We start from the raw sequence: 17009 nt of genomic DNA, 5'->3' as shown, positions 1-17009 counted from the left end.
CCATTTAAACCCAAACTGAGCAGGAGTTTCACACGAGCCCGGTCCTGCCGGCACGGTCCATCTGTGCGGTCGATATTGCCAGAACACCACTGACTTCCAGCCTGGGAGAATAAATGAGAAAGAAGCGGCGTGACAGAGAATGGACGCTATGACGAGCGGTACAGAGAGACTCCAAAATTATTAGCATCTTTCGTAAGAATGAATAGAAATGCTTGTATAAAATAAACAGCAATTGTTCCGATATCTACGTTTCAACTTATTAGAACGATCGAGAAAAATGAGGCTGAATTTATCACATAATAGTTTGTTCTCTAAAACCTTCTGGCAAAATGTTTCATTAACAACTATAAAAAATATTCAAAGAAAATGCAAAAGGAATTGTGTGTGTGTTGTAATTAATTGGGAACAAAATAGATTTTTCGGACATGCCACATAGACAAAATAGATGACAAGATAGAAGCAAACTTTCAGTAAATGACCACAATTTTAGTCTAAAACCTTAGCCATGAGGTTTTAACTTGGCCACGCTACATTAAAATCTCTGGATAAGGGCGTCTGTCATAAAAGTAAATCTTGAAATATTTTTCGCGTCCGAGTTCTTCTACATGAGTCTCTAAAATAGACATTAGAGGAAGAGTCTCAAGATGCCCTTATCCAGAGGGACTTATAATTTATCTCATTTTATACAGCTGAGCTACTAAGGGCCTTGCTCAAGGGCCCAGCTTGGTGGACCTTGGATGTGAACTCACAACCTTCTGGTCAGTAGGCCATCGCCTTAACCACTAAGCTACCACATATCAGTTCTTTTCTCTAAGACAGGCTTCATATTAATTCTAGGGGTGCCAATAAAATATTATTAATATTATATTGTAATAATATTATTAATAGATTGTTAAAGTGAGGCAGCATGGTGGTTTAGTGGTTAGCACTGTTGCCTCACAGCAAGAAGGTCCCGGGTTCGAACAGGCAGGGGCCTTTCTGTGTGGAGATTGCATGTTCTCCCTGTGCCTGTGTGGGTTTACTCTGGGGTACTCCGGTTTCCTCCCACACTCCATGTACATGTAGGTTGATTGGTAATTCTGAATTGCCTGTGTGAGTGTGTGTGGTTGTCTGTCTATATGTGTGGCCCTGTGATGGACTGTCCAGGGTGTACCCCTGGGTACAGGGGATAGGTGGGATAGGCTCCAGCAGGGTATAGACAGATGTTGTTAAAGTATAACGTCTGCTCGTTGCACATTTTGTGAGAGACGGTCAGAAAGTAGAAGCGAATTAAACGGTTTATCCTGTACTACCGTCGGCTTGCGGGCAACGAAAATTTTTCCGTGACTTTCTGTATCCGCTGTTGAATAAATATGTCTGTTCTGTAGTAAATATTTATGCAGGAGACCTTGTCCTGATTGGTTAAACTCGATAATCTATGCTCCGTGAGGCTCGTTTATCACCATATGGCCTCATAACAGGAAGCACTTGAGACTCTGCTAAGCGAGTGTGCTGTCCTTTTTCTCACCTCTCTCTCTCTCTCTCTCTCTCTCTCTCTCTGTAGATGTTTGAGTGGATTGGACACAACAAGGAGCTGTTCTTACAGACGCATACAGAGATCGGGGTGAGCTACCAGCACGCTACTGACCTTCAGACGCAGCATGACCACTTCGCCATGAACTCCATGGTAGGATTCTTACAGCATCAGCATGCGATATCACTGTGTACAAAAACAGTCATTTTTATTATAGTAGATTTAAAAAAAAAAAAAAAAAACCCTATTTAAGGAATAATTAGCTTAATCCCTCACTTTTTAGCTTAGGTTACCTGAAGCTTTTGTCTGGATTAAAGTATCTGGTGAGTTTAAACTAATAGATCATTGATGTTGGATTTATTATTGATAACTTTATTGAATCTTGATTATTTGTGATGTTCCAGTTAGCTGTATTATTTAATAAGCTTGAAATGGTTCATATAAATTCGGTTATTTATTGCTAAATTCCAGTTACTTGACAAAATGGACAATTTGGCTGGATTATTTCCTGAACTGGAATTTGCTGGATAATTTGATTAGCTTGAACTTGCCTTTATTTCATGAACTTGAAATTAGCGAGATCTTTGACAAGTTCTAATTAGCTGGATCGTGGGATGAGTTTAAGTAAGACCGGCTCAGTTTTTGAGCTGAGTCTCAGGTAAATTCAGTGAGATGATTCGATGGATTTGTTTCAGTTAGCTTGAATTTTTGAACTGATAAAATTAGCCGGATCTGATTAGCGGGATCCGTCTGAATTTGTTAGGTTTAATGATTTGCTGATATCCTAGATTTTTCTAAAACATCTCACGTGTTTGAAGAGCTTCATTGCAATTCTTAGCATCGTCTTAATAGTCTAAGACTCCTGAAAAGCTTTAATTAGTCCGAGCTCATGATGACCTGTGTTTTTTCTCTTCGTTTTCTGTCAGAACGCTTATGTGAACATCACACGGATCGCCTCGGTGGCCACGCGGCTTTGTGAAGCAGGTCACTACGCCGCCGATCAGATCCAGCAGGTCTCGGCACAGCTGGATCAGGACTGGAAGAGCTTCGCCTCGGCCCTGGAGGAGCGCAGCGCTATTCTGGCCATGTCCTCTGTTTTCCACCAGAAAGCCGAGCAGGTCAGGCGTGGTTTTTAATACGTTTACATTCAACAGACGTCAAAATGTCTGCAATCAGATTCCAGCCAGGAATAAAATGAAGCCTTGAAGTGTTGTTCCTTTGGAGACGTGATCCAAACTAAATCAGATTTGATAAATTAAAAAATTACGTTGCCGTGCGCGGATGACCTTTCTTGCAAATCGCTTATTATTCGCTAGCATCCACGAATTCGTCTTGTTTAATATGCTGTGGCTGTGAAAATAACTCCCGCTTTGTGTCACCCAACAAATTTGATCTTTTCTCACCTAAATGTGCTAACTCAGCTTATTTGGATCGTTTGTTTTCTGCTCCACTGGTGTCTGTTTAACAAGAACATTGCACTCTTCTCAGAAATTTTCAACATAGATGCTACCTCTTGTGTAGTACCTTTTCTGTTTGTTTCACTCTTCACTCCTACGTCACATACTTTCATCCTGAATCAGTCGAGAGTTTCAGAGATAGATGAATTGGCATCGCATTTGTTTCTTCTTTATTTATTTATTTATTTATTTCTGCTGTGGTTTGGCAGTTTCTCTCTGGAGTGGAGGGTTGGGTGAAGGCGTGCAGTGAAGGAGGATTGCCCACGGCCATGCAGGAGCTGGAGCTGGCTATCCACAGCCATCAGAATCTGTACGAGCAGGTGACCACGGCATACACCGAGGTACGTGTTGATGCTGCACATAACGCTTTCATACATAACTTAACTGCAGCTTATTATATTATCGTGATGTTCAAATGAAGAGGAAACTTCCTGAAGAACCTGCAGTGCCTTAGAATGCTAATCCTTGAATATCTTAATATATTTTAATATAAAAATAAGATATTTGAATATATTAAAAACAAAATATATATTAAAAAAATTAAATATATAAAATATAAAAAAATATATTACATGTATTAAATATAAAACATATATTATATATATATATATATATATATATATATATATATATATATATATAAATTGAAAACAAATGAAAGTCAGTTTACTAAAGCTGTATTAAAATAATAGAAATTAAACATTTTCAGGTAGTAAAAATTTCCTAATTATTTGAATGTTGGAAAATTCCACACACCACGTTCACCAGGAATTTTCTGAAGATCATGGGAAGAAAAAGTGTAGTGTACATAGAAAGATATTGTGAAATTTTCTATTCTATCTTCTAATTAATTAATTAATTAATAAGCCCTGTGACTCATGAAGAGAAAAATTCATCAGTATTTTCACATATAATAGTATATTCACAATTAATAGGTTAATAAATTATTTGAAAGGTTAAATTCTCATTATTGTCACTTTATGTTAAAAAAATTATTTTTAAAATTATAAATAAAAATAAAATACAATAATAAAAATATATTTTTATTAATTTAACATATAATAGAATCATTCCCAGATTTATTTATTTATTTATTTTTATTAACACACTATACTGTTTTTCTCAGATTTCCCACAATTCAGTGCTCTTTGAGAATGCATGTATTTCTTGTGTATTATTTCTGTCTTGTGAGATTACAGCAGGAGGTGTGTCTGTGTTCTCTTGCAGGTGAGTCAGAAAGGGAAGACGCTGCTGGACGTCCTGCAGAGACCACAGCCTCAGGCTGACTCCGGCGCGGTGACGGCGGGTGCGGACTACAGCCAGGCGGTGCGAGCCGTTCTGGATGTGATGCACGAGGTGGTGCACGAACACCGCAGGCTGGACGGCCTGCTGCAGCACCGCAAACTGCGCCTGCACCAGAGACTGCAGCTGTGTGTGTTCCAGCAAGACGTGCAGCAGGTGCGCTGTTGAATATGACACACACACACACATTCACACGTAAAGAGTGAGGAGTGAGAAGACATGACAAATTTGTGAGGTCTATTATACAGACGGGTGACAAATAAGAAGTGTTGGATCATAACAAGCCTGCGTCAGAGAGCATCAGTTCTCAGTTCTCTGACTTTGATGATGAAGATGATGATGATGATCGTGATAGAGAGCACTGTCCCTGTCCCTAATCCTAAAAAAAAAAATCAGATTCAAATCTGAGTGTGAGTGTAAAAGATCTTCATCCTTATCTAACCAGTTCATGAGCCATGGTGCAGTATGGAAGGAGTCATCCTGGAAGAGACCACGCCCCTTATATGATGATCAGTCATGAGCCCTTTGGATAAATTTGCATTGATTTGCATAAATAAATAATTGCCTCCACAGCATAAAAGAGATTTAATGATTTAATGATTTCAACATAAAAGATTTTTTTTTAAATGTTTTGTCTTAATTTATCACTTGTCTGTAGATACTTTTGCGAATGTGGCATATAGAGAGATCACAGAAATGACACAGAATCAGACAAACTCCATGTCATTCAGGCAAGCTTGCAATTTCAAGAGATACAGACAAAGAGAGAGATAGAAAGACAGAGAGAGAGATAGACAAAGAGAGAGACAGAGAGAAATACAATGAGGTAGACAAACAAGGGGGGGGCAAGAGAGAGAGAGAGAGAGAGAGAGATACAGACAAAGAGAAAGAGAGATAGATAGAAAGAAAGACAGAGAGAGAGAGAGAGAGGCTGGGAGAGAAATACAGGCAGAGAGTGAGAGAGATACAGACAAATAGAGAGCGTTAGCGCAAGAGACACAGAGAGAGAGAGAGAGAGAGAAAGAGAGACAGGCCGGGAGAGAGATACAGACAGAGAGAAAGGAGAAAGAGAGAGAGACAGGCAGAGAGAGATACAGAGATATAGCCAGACAAAAGAGGGGAAGAGAGAGAGAGAGATACAAAGAGAGAGAGTTAGCACAAGAAACAGAGAGAGAGAGAGATAGGCTGACAGAGAGATAGAAAGACAGAGAGAGAGAAAGAGAGAGACAGGCCGGGAGAGATATACAGTCAAGGGGAGAGAGAGAGAGATAGATGGAGAGAGACAGAGAGATAGAGATATAGAGAGGGAGGTTGGCTGAGTCACAGCGCTGGGTGAAATTTGCTCTGCGTCCTCTCTGGAGGTTTGCTGTATTATGTTTGGACGCTGGTCAATACACTCCTGACAATACAGAGAGCTTCCTGTGAGCCCAGGCCTGTTATCGCTTCAGTTTCATACAGTACTTCAGGGTCGCAGGAAGGTAGACGGCCGCCAGTTGAGAGGGTTCGAGGACAGGTTTCCAGTCAGGCTTTGCTGTTTCCTAACCCTATTCAAGCGTTAATATACAGTTTATTATCGTCTCGCCACCGTTACCTCTGACTTGATTATTAGAGAAACATATAAATTTAGATAAAAAAATTTATTCTGAATTTTTTTTATGTTGTTGTATAGAAGCATTGCGGCAATATTCATTCTTAAAAATGCGTAAAAATAAAATAAAAAGTCTACTTTTATATACACCGATCAGGCATAACATTATGACCACTTTCAAGTGCCGTGAATAATGCTGATGATCTCCTCATCATGGCACCTGTTATTGAGTGGGATATATTAGGCAGCAAGTGAACATTTTGTCCTCAAAGTTGCTGGAAAAATGGACAAGCGTAAGGATTTGAGCGAGTTTGACGAAGGGCCAAATTGTGATGGCGGATAGACGACCGGATCAGAGCATCTCCGAAACTGCAGCTCTTGTGGGGTGTTCCCGGTCTGCAGTGGTCAGTATCTATCAAAAGTGGTCCAAGGAAGGAACAGTGGTGAACCAGCGACAGGGTCACGGGCGGTCAAGGCTCATTGATCCACATGGGGAGCGCAGGCTGAGCCGTGTGATCCGATCCAACAGACGAGCTACTGTTGCTCAAATTACTGAAGAAGTTAATGCTGAGTGAAAGGTGTCAGAACACACAGTGCAGGACGGGTCAGGGCTGTTTCAGCAGCAAAAGGGAGACCAACACAATATTAAGCATAATGTTACGCCTGATCGGTGTATTTTAAAAACTTAAATATTTGGGATCTGGCAACACAGTGTTTGTGGAACCCAAACCTCTGCTATTTTTCCTAGTTATGTAGAAACATCTCATTTATAGTTGGAGAGATGAGATGAGAAGAAAAGTGTGGAGGATGTTGTGTGAACAGAACGGTCATGTTTAGAACTTTTTTCTTATAAAAAGGTACGTATTTTATTTGCTGGAAGCAGAAAAACGGTGTCTGTGTGTGAATCCTTTATGGACTGGAATGGGACACATTGTATTGTGGTGTAATGGAAGATTAGTCTATAGTGATTTGAATTCTGAAGCAGTGTGTGTGTATGTGTGTGTGTGTGTGTGTGTGTGTGTGTGTGTGTGTGTATGTGTGTGTGTGTGTGTAGGTCCTGGACTGGATCCAGAACCATGGAGAGGCGTTCCTCAGTAAACACACAGGCGTGGGGAAGTCTGTACATCGGGCACGAGCGCTACAGAAACGACACGATGACTTCCAGGAAGTGGCACAGGTAGTGCGTGTGTGTGTGTGTATTTGCGTGTGTGTGAGAGAGAGAGAGAGAGAGAGAGAGAGAAAGAGAAACACAAGCATACCCAAAACCCTACTACTGTACATGATCCATGATTAAGGAATAAAAGTCTTGGGGATATGCTGTTATAGGAAAACAATCCGGTGATGCGACATGATTCCTGCTCTTTATTTTCCTATAAGGCTGCATCCTAAAGTGTTTTATTCTTCTCATATCTCTCTCCCCCTCTCTCTCTCTCTGTCTCTCTTTCTTTCTCTTTCTCTTTCTTACTCTCTCTCTTTATTCCTCTCTTCCTCTCTCTCTTCCTCTTTCTTCCTCTCTCTCTTTCTTCCTCTCTTCCTCTCTCTCGTTGTCTCTCTCTTCCTCTCTCTCTCTCTCTGTCTCTCTCTCTTCCTCTCTCTCTCTCTCTGTGTCTCTCGTTTGCTCTCTCTCTCTTCTTCTCTTTCTCTGTCTGTCTGTCTCTATCTTCCTCTCTTCTGCTCTCACTCTGTGTCTCTCTGTCTCACTCTCTCTCTGTCTGTCTGTCTCTCTCTGTCTTTACTCTGTCTCTCTCTCTATCTCTCTCTTACTCTAACTCTCCCTCTCACTGTCTCTCTCTGTGTCTCTCTCTTCCTCTCTTCCACTCATATTCTGTGTCTCTCTGTCTCTCTGCTCTCTCTCTCTGCCCCACCTTCCTCCAACTCTCTTTCTTTCTCTCTCTCTCTCTCTCTCTCTCTCTCTCTCTGAAGAACACCTACACCAACGCCGATAAGCTGTTAGAAGCGGCCGAGCAGTTGGCTCAGACGGGGGAGTGCGACCCGGAGGAGATCTATGCGGCCGCCCATCACCTGGAGGTCAGAGTTCAGGAGTTTGTGCGCAGGGTGGAGCAGAGAAAACTACTCCTGGATCTCTCTGTGTCCTTTCACACACACACCAAAGAGGTAAACATCACCCCTACACACACACACACACCCACAAACTTCCCCCAGAGGAAAAAACTGACACAAACCTTTTGTGTAGGTCTGGAGAGTGTGTATATGTCTATAATGCCCCTCTGTGTGTGTGTGTGTATATGTGTGTGTGTCCAGCTGTGGTCGTGGATGGAGGAGCTGCAGAAGGGCCTGGTAGAACCCGTGTGCTCGGAGTCGGTGGACTCGGTGCAGGAGCTCATCAGACAGTTTCAGCAGCAGCAGAGCAGCACACTGGACGCTACGCTCAACGTCATCAAAGAGGGCGAGGAACTCATCCAGCACTTACGGTGAGATAAACCTGAAGAAGCAGTAGCACTCACTGAGACGTCCACCTGCAAGACGACAGTCAGATCAGGGCCAGATGTGTTCATCACAGAGTGTTCAGACCTTTAATATTTTACTAAGGCTGACAGGGAGAACATCTGGCGTGTGCGTCTGTCCTCCGGAGCTCTATCACCTGTTCATTGCGTGTGTGTGTGTGCAGGGATTCAGCTCTGGCGAGTAACAGGCTGCCCCACGCCAGCTCCGTGGCTCATATCGAGAGTGTCTTGCAGCAGCTGGATGAAGCGCAAGCTCACATGGAGGAACTTTTCCACGAGCGCCGGATCAAACTCGACATCTTCCTGCAGCTGCGCATCTTCGAGCAGTACGCCCTGGAGGTGTGTGTTGTGCGTTTACCGTTTCGCGTGTTCCGTGTTTGTGTTTGCGTTCGCGTGTTCCTACACGTCGGCGATCCGAGCCCAGAGTGCTTATCGAGCGCCGGTGTATTTGAACAGATGGATTTTTTCTGATTCAGTACCAGGCTCGTGTTTGTTGATTTTTGTGTTTGCGTTATGTTTGTGATACACAAGGTCAATAGTCACAAAGTTGGCTACTCGGTGTGGGTGTTTGTTGCTAGGGAATGAAAAGTCTCTTTTATTTTTTAGCAAGTGACTGTGAAGCAGATTTTTAAAAAATGATTTATATTTCTTTAGAGTACAAATAACATGTCTAATATGTATGACATGATAAAAATGAAGTGTATAAGCCGTGACCTCAGCACTCCTGTATTATATACCTAAGAAAATCTACTTGGACACTTCATTTTCATCATGGTCTTACATGTAGGGAGGTGTGTTACGGGCTGTAGTGCTTGTTGGTGTTTACTTGGGCCTCTTTTTATAGACCTAAACGCCCCTTCACTCCTCCTCCATCTCAGAAAGAAAATTTGGTAAGCGCCGAAAGATAGTTTTACAGTTAGTTAAGCAAAAGAAATAAATGGGAAAAAAACAAACATGCTGTGCTTTGAAGAACTGAGGGCATGAAGCCTTGGGGTCAGAGCGCGGGGGCAGCTATGATTCAGGTCACTAGTCCATCACAGGGCCACACATATCGACAGACAACCACACACATCCGCAATTTAGAATTACCAGTCAACCTAATATACATGTTTTAGACTGTGGGAGGAAACCGGAGTACAGCCATGGGGAGAACATGCAAACTCCACACAGAAAGGCCCCTACCTGTTCAAACCTGGGATTCAAACCCAGGACCTTTTTGCTGTGAGGCAACAACACTATCCACTAAGCCACAGTGCTGCCCAGTTGAAGTTAATATTAAAGCTAATTCTTCTTGTTTTATCAATTTGTATTGTCAGGTTACAGGTGAGCTAGACGCATGGAAGCAGGATCTGCTGCGGCAGGCCTCCGATTTTAACACGGAGGAGCTGACGCTGGCCGAGCAGAGACTCCACCGTCACACAGAGCGCAAACTGGCCATGAACAACATGACCTACGAGGTCATCCAGCAGGGACAGGACCTGCACCAGTACATCATGGAGGTGCAGGCGTCAGGTAAGACACTAATCCCAAAAAGCACTGTGTGTGTGTGTGTGTATGTGTGTGTGTGTGTTCATCAGAGCTTACCATGATACACCGGATTTCACTGATTAAGCACTAACTGCTATCAGGAAGGACTTTAATTAATGAAATCAAGCCCATTAATCAATAATTGATTCGAACAGAAGCTTAAAGCAACACAGAAATCCAACACGCATTGAAGCGGCTTGAAGCTCATGGCGAGCTCTTGAGTGTGTGTGTGTGTGTGTGTGTAACCTGACTCTGAATACGCATAACTTTCCCTGTCTAAATATAGACGTAACTTGGACAGAAGACACTGATTCTGGACTAGTCAGTATATCGAGCGCAGGATTGAGCGAGCGCAGGATTTGGATATAGAGCCATCGTCGAAAAACTGGTAATAGGTGATAATAAAAAGTAGCTAATTAAATATTCGTCCTCTACAGTGTGCGTGAGTTGTTGGTTGGCGCAAAGATTTTTCATGGATACCATACATGGTAAAGCTTGGTGCTTAGTCATGAATGTTCTGACAGCAGTCGGAGCAGAGGTACTGTAGAGAGATGGAGCATGGTGCACGGATGAGTGTGGGCTTTAGAGAGGATGAAGAAGATGCTGTATGAGTGTGCGGTGTGGTTTCAGTGGCTCCTGTGGGTTTCTCCTACACGGACGACAACATGCCTCCTCCGAGGCTCTCGGAGTGTATGGGCTGTTTGACAAGCTCATCAGAAGATTGAAAAGATGGAGCCCTGGTGGGAAAGGAATGAGAGATAGACCAAGAGAGAGAGAGAGAGAGAGAGAGAAGGAAAAAAAAGTCCAAGCAGGTAGGCGTGAGGACAAAGAGCGTCACGTACTGGTGAGAGGAAGAGAGAGAGAGAAATGGAGCGAGAGATCTTTTCCATATAATTCCATGTACACCGTGTGTGCAGGGGTGGGGTTGCTATGGAAACACCCCCCCTCCCTTACATTCCCTATACCAAGGTTACCATGACGACAGGCCCCCTCTATAGTCACCGCCGGGTTGCCGACAGACACGGCCCATCGTTCACGTCCAGGGTTTTGCCGTGTGTGCAGCGCGAGCCCCCTGTACACGCCACCCTGTCACGCAACTATTACGTTCCCATGGGAACCGCCTCCTGCTGCCCGGTGTGGAGTTGCCATGGAGACTGCATCACGCTGGCTGCAGGGAGTAAATGTGGGGGTGAAATGAGAGTGAAGGAGGGGTAAAATACCCTTTGCTGCTCCAGCAGACTGAAACACGCAGACACTCGTGCCGTCATGCATATGGTGTGTGTGTGTGTGTGTGTGTGTGCGTGCATACAAATGGTTATGTACATGTGAGAGAAATGATGAGGGAAAGAAAATGGTCTGCCCTGCATCGCTGGGTAGCTGGGTCACTCAGTGGCTCTGCACAAGCGCTCACCTGGATGCTGTGTCCTTTTTTTACACTTTTTTAACAATTACACACAGAATTGAGAGCGGCCAGCCGAGACATCACGCTGCGCTCGTCTTATCTCACTAGTGCCTCCTGCTGGATGCCTCTTTACTCGCATCTCTGCTCCCCATTCCAACACAGAACGCACTGACCTTAAGGATACATTCAGGTTTATTATTTATCTTTAAACTGAATCAGATGTATACAGATAACTACAGAATTAAAGGAAACTGTCAGCTCAGACACCACACAAATAAGTAGCAAAAAAGTAGCACTGAGCTTCTTCCTGTATGCCCTGGGAGCCTCTTCCTCTCAGGTCTAATGAGGTTGAAGACACTTTTTAACCGGAGAAAAGCTTCCTGAGAGCAGGATTGATGGCATTGTGAATTCCGCTAAGTACTGGGGTGTTTTATCTGAAAAGCCATTTGCCATTGCTACAAAGATAAGACTTGGCAGAGTTCTGCGGAAACCTGCGGTGTGAATTGCAGAGGAAAGAAATCGTGCACGAACCTAGGAAATGTAAACATTTGTGAAATGAGACGTTCCACATCGAGAAGGGTCCAGGATTCTCTATAAGTGTCTCAAACCTTGTTAGACATAACAAGAGTCCTGTTCTTATCGCTACAGGAAGCCTAGAATTAAATATATATATAATAATTGGAAGGGTGCCAATAATTTTGCACCTTGTGGCTTTATGGAAAACAGTGTGCTAATTTTCCAGGGAATAAATGTACTAAAATGTTGAATGAGATTTTTTTAATTGGCATTATACAGTGTACTGATATATTTGCGCTCTAAATATTGATTGTAGCATTCATTTCTATGGAGGGTGCCAATAATTTTGGAGTTAAGTTAATTCTCTCTCTCTTTCTCTCTCTCTCTCTCTCTCTCTCTCTCTCTCTGTGGTGCAGGTATGGAGCTCAGTGGCGAGAAGGATGTAGATCTGGCTGCTCAGGTCCAGGAGCTGCTGGAGTTTCTGCATGAGAAACAACACGAGTTGGAGCTGAGCGCTGAACACACACACAAGCGGCTCGAGCAGTGTTTACAGCTTCGCCACCTACAGGCTGAAGTCAAACAGGTCCGTGTGTGTGTGCGTGCGTGTGTGTGTGTGTGTGTGTATGTGAGCATGTTCATGCACCCCATTGCCCAGTCCTCATTACACACACACACACACACACCTGGCGTTTTTTGCTGATTGTTTCCTTTCCATTGTCATGTCAGCAAAACTGGAAAAACCCATTGCTTTGACGCTCGCTGCTGTCTGAGTTTCTTAAGTGATGCCATTACCTCGAAGTGTGAATAGTGGAGCTCTCTCTCTCTCTCTCTCTCTCTCTCTCTCTCTTACTCTCTCTGACCAGCATGTACTGCGTGGGCTGCACTTCCTGTCCAGCCGAGAAGTGAATCGGTTCAAAAGCATGATTCTTTCTGTGGCCTTGTGCAGCACACAGCACGACTAAATCAGTGGCAGCCATAATTCTGCGGAACAGTCATGACACCACAGCGCTGCTGAGTTCTCTATTCCGATTGGTCAGAATGTGTTGATATATGTATTTATGTTAATACATCACACACACACACGTATGTGCCTGGCTGCTGCTCAGGGAAACAGATGAACTGCTAAATAACTAAAATCAACTACTAAACGTGTGTGTGTTCATGCGTCCAGGTTCTGGGTTGGATCCGTAACGGCGAGTCCATGCTCACAGCGAGTACGGTGAACGCCGGGTCCCTGTCCGAAGCAGAGCAGCTCCAGAGAGAGCACGAGCAGTTCCAGCTCGCCATTGAGGTAATGACGTCATCGCCATTATACTTTCTTCAATTAGTTTCACTATTTAATTGGTTCGGTGTGTGTCCTCCTGTTAGTTCACACTCGGTCCACAATCAGATCTGCGCTCCTGCTCCAGCACTCGCTCCGTCAAAACTACTTATGTCTGGCGAAAGACTTGAAATAAAAGTAGTTCCGAAACATCAACTATGTTAAAGAGGCGGTTTGTAATTGAATAATAATATTAATGATAATAATAAAAATAACAATAATAACAAAAAATCCAACCTCATCAGAGTATATATATATATTTTAGAATGACTTACTGCAGCTTTAATTCGCCGTATAACGATGCAGTAGAATCTTTAACCCAGTGTGTGTGGTTGTCTGTCACTCATCCATCCATTTTCTATACCCGCTTTATTACTAATTAGGGTCACGGGGATCTGCTGGAGCCTATCCCAGCACACATTGGGTGAATGGCAGGGGAACACCCAGGACAGGTCACCAGTCCATCACAGATAGACCACACTCACTCTCACTCCTATGGGCAATTTAGAATTACCAATCAACCTGGAGTGTGGGAGGAAACCGGAGTATCCAGAGTAAACTCACACAGGCACGGGGAGAACATGCAAACTCCACACTGAAAGGCCCCTTCCTGTTCGAACCCGGGATTCGAACCCAGGCAACAGCGCTAAGCACTAAGCCACCGTGCTGCCCACACACTTTCCAATTCGAGCTTTATTTCAGTTTATAAACTCCTGGAAACGTTTGTTCCCCAAAGTGCCATCTGAGAGCACTGCACCTGCGAGAAACTTTCGAGTGCACCCTTCACTTTTTACCGCTTCGGCAGCCTGTAAATATGCGAGATGAGTTTAATTCAGCAAATTGCTCGCTATAATTCACAACTAATGACAACTGGTTTAAAGCGGATCTTGCGAGCAAGCTTAAGAGCAGCTCTGATTGTACGCCAGAGCGTTTCCTTCTGCCAGACACTCCAGAGGCAATCAAGGTTAAAACACTGCAGTGCAGCAGGTCCATTTTTTTTTCTTAATCAAAATATAGTTCTTTTGCTGCATGTTCATCAAAAACACAAACAGCAGGATAGAAGGCAGATTTTTTGTTTCCGTGCTAATAAAAAAAGGGGAGGTGTAGATTATATGATGCAAAAGCCAAGAAAGGGATAAGTAAGTATAGCTAAAGGAAGCTGTTAGGGTTAACTCATACAGAAATATAAGATGGTGGTGGTGTTTAATAAAGAAGAGCCAAAACATAAGGGAGAAGTTTACTATGATAGCTGTATGTCTGTAATGTTAGCTGTATTAGCCCTGTCGTTACATGACAAACATAAAAGAGCAAATATTTGATAGAGGAAATGTGTCAAATTCATCCAAAGGTTTCTAGAAAGAAGTTCTAGAACTTTCGCCTCAGATTATTGTTTAATCTCTGTAGTAAAATCTGACATCGTGGCGTCTCATCCAGGACGGTGTCTTTTTCTAGCTCCGCCTTGACTCTAATCAGGATAAGCCGCTTACTGAAAATGAATTATTAAACGCATGAAAAATCTGCTAATAACGATCGCTCATGTTGATTAGAGAAACTCAACTGAGCTCATGAAGGTTCCTGGGCCAATTTTAAACACTGATTTATTTATTTTTTTATTTTTTTATTTTTTAAGAGAAGTCACCATTCAGAAATAAATCAAGGCTTTAGCGTGGCATATGGGAATGATGCAGGATTTTGGCAGGAATTTTATTTGTTTATTTATTTATTTATTTATTTATTAATTTTTAATTTTATTTTATTTTATGATTAGCATTATGGTTTTATTTATGTAGCAGTTTTTAAAAGCCATTAAAAGTGGGTAAATATAATGACAAAAAAAAGGAAATAAAAAAGATTTTATTTAAAAAATCTATAATTTTTTTTATTTTAAAAAGAATTGAAAATAAAATAAATAAATATATAAAATAATTAATAAATAAAATAAATGTTCTTTTTATTTTAAAAATTTTATTTAAAAACAAAAAAAACTTAAAAAAAGAAAGTAAAATGCGCTATTTAAATGCGCTGATAGACCAGCACTGTTAGATGAAATGCAAGAGAGGAGATGCAGGTTTAACAGAATGTATAAGGGATAAGAAGCTAAGCTTCACTTATTTGTTTCTCCAGTCTCTTCTCCATGCAGATTCCCTCCAGAGGACACATCAGAGCGCTCTCCAGCTGCAGCAGAGAGCTGAGATGATGCTGCAGGCCGGTCACTACGACCCGGACGCCGTCCGAGCCTGCGCTGAGACCGTGGCGCTGCACTGGCAGACACTCATGCTGAAAATGGAGGACCGACTCAAGCTGGTCAACGCCTCCGTGGCCTTCTATAAGACCTCTGAGCAGGTGCTGTGTGGAGGAGTGCAGAGGAGTGTGTGTGTGTGTGTGTGTCATGGGGGTGAACATGTACCTGCAGAGTTTATGCTTAACATGTTTAAAGGAAAGATTAAACCATGATTATTTAGAAATATAGAACAGTTATATGAAACGTATTAAGCAGTAGTTATTAAATGTTCTTCTACTTTATATGGTTTTGTAGTGTGTGTGTGTGTGTGTCACAGGGGTGAACATGTAACTGCAGAGTGTATGCTCAACTTGTTTAGAGGAAAGATTAAACCATAGTTATTTAGAAATGAAGCGTCGTGTGTGTGTGTGTGTGTGTGTGTGTGTCTGTGTGTGTGTGTTTGTGTGTGTGTGTGACCCACTCAGGTGTGTAACGTGTTGGAGAGTCTGGAGCAGGAGTACAGGAGGGAGGAGGACTGGTGTGGAGCGCATGACAAACTGGGATCTACGTCAGATACGGATCACGTGGCTCCACTCATCAGCAAGCACCTGGAACAAAAAGAGGCCTTTCTCAAGGTTAAACACACACACACACACACACACACTTTCCTCACGTGTTTATTCACACTCACATGCACACACTGCACACGATCTCAGCGGATGCACTTGTCTTAGTTCGGCTCGTCTACGCTTTACGATCCCTGCAGATTATTCACTAAAATTTACTTTTAAATGAGTTCGATCTTCACTCGAGGGCAGGGCAGATCCGAAACTTCCCTGTCGTTCACGTTTCCATAGCGACCTGTAAGATGTGTCAGCTATTCTGGGATGTGTTATTCTGGGATGATCTATTCAGGGGTGTCTACTGCCTCGGTGCGATGGTTTAAAAGCAAATGTTAGGATTTCAAAGTAATATTTTTCTAAAATTGATTCTAAGAAATTGAAAATGATTTCTGGATATTTTCTGGATTGGCTTCTGGGGGAAAAAAAATTACCAAGGCAATTAACCTGCAAATAAACCTGCATGAGTGTACAATATTATTTCTGCAGTTTAAAACACAAAGGAAAGTTATTCTTTGAGTTTTTGGGGTTGCTTAACTGTTTATTATTTTTATTTTTGTTTTTAAATTGACGTCTTTTTCAGTTTTAAATTGACGTCTTTTTCGTTTTAAGTCCTCGGGGTTACACTAGCCAATCAGAGGTCATGGATACAGAAGAGGGCAGACTGCAGTTTACCCTGAGTGTGTTATGCTGCCCTGTGTCCCATGATCTAAAGTAATAACTTATAGTTAGTGGCTAGGTGATGGGAACTGCATGACCAAAATAGAGGTAGAAAGAATGACCCTTCTTCCGAGTGCTAGAATCAGGGATACACTTGACATCTGATTAAATCCACCATGAGGGTCCGGTGTAAAAGAATAAAAGCAGCACTTGATCTTTCACTATTTATCTATCAGACAGTTGTGTGTCGGTTTGCGCACAGGCCTGCACTCTCGCCCGCCGGAACGCCGAGGTCTTTCTGAAGTACATCCATCGCAATAACGTGAGCATGTCAGGGGTCACCAGCCACAACCGAGCACCCGAGACACAGGTCAAAGGTCGGTCGCCGAATCTTGCTTGAAATATCCCATAGCCTGC

The 17009-nt window shown here is 42.7% G+C and overlaps 1 protein-coding gene across 2 annotated transcripts in view; it reads left to right on the top strand.

Annotated features, from left to right (window-relative positions):
• The window catches only part of kalrnb (kalirin RhoGEF kinase b), a 76976-nt gene that overhangs the window by 22245 nt on the left and 37722 nt on the right, over positions 1-17009 (top strand). For both annotated transcript variants that reach the window (XR_009206111.1, XM_058403518.1), the window contains exons 6-19: positions 1544-1666; positions 2440-2631; positions 3180-3311; positions 4198-4428; positions 6915-7037; positions 7784-7975; positions 8123-8292; positions 8490-8664; positions 9642-9837; positions 12187-12353; positions 12942-13061; positions 15216-15434; positions 15798-15947; positions 16855-16969. Coding sequence is in view for 1 of the 2 variants with exons in the window: in XM_058403518.1 (XP_058259501.1) it covers positions 1544-1666; positions 2440-2631; positions 3180-3311; positions 4198-4428; positions 6915-7037; positions 7784-7975; positions 8123-8292; positions 8490-8664; positions 9642-9837; positions 12187-12353; positions 12942-13061; positions 15216-15434; positions 15798-15947; positions 16855-16969 (2305 nt within the window). In the remaining variant the exon portion in view is untranslated. The remainder of the gene's footprint in view (positions 1-1543; positions 1667-2439; positions 2632-3179; positions 3312-4197; positions 4429-6914; positions 7038-7783; positions 7976-8122; positions 8293-8489; positions 8665-9641; positions 9838-12186; positions 12354-12941; positions 13062-15215; positions 15435-15797; positions 15948-16854; positions 16970-17009) is intronic.

The sequence above is a fragment of the Hemibagrus wyckioides genome, linkage group LG11, assembly GCF_019097595.1.
Source record: "Hemibagrus wyckioides isolate EC202008001 linkage group LG11, SWU_Hwy_1.0, whole genome shotgun sequence".
In the NCBI taxonomy this organism is placed as follows: Eukaryota; Metazoa; Chordata; class Actinopteri; order Siluriformes; family Bagridae; genus Hemibagrus; species Hemibagrus wyckioides.
Note: the sequence above shows the minus strand (reverse complement) of the source record. Positions and strands in the feature narration are given on the sequence as shown.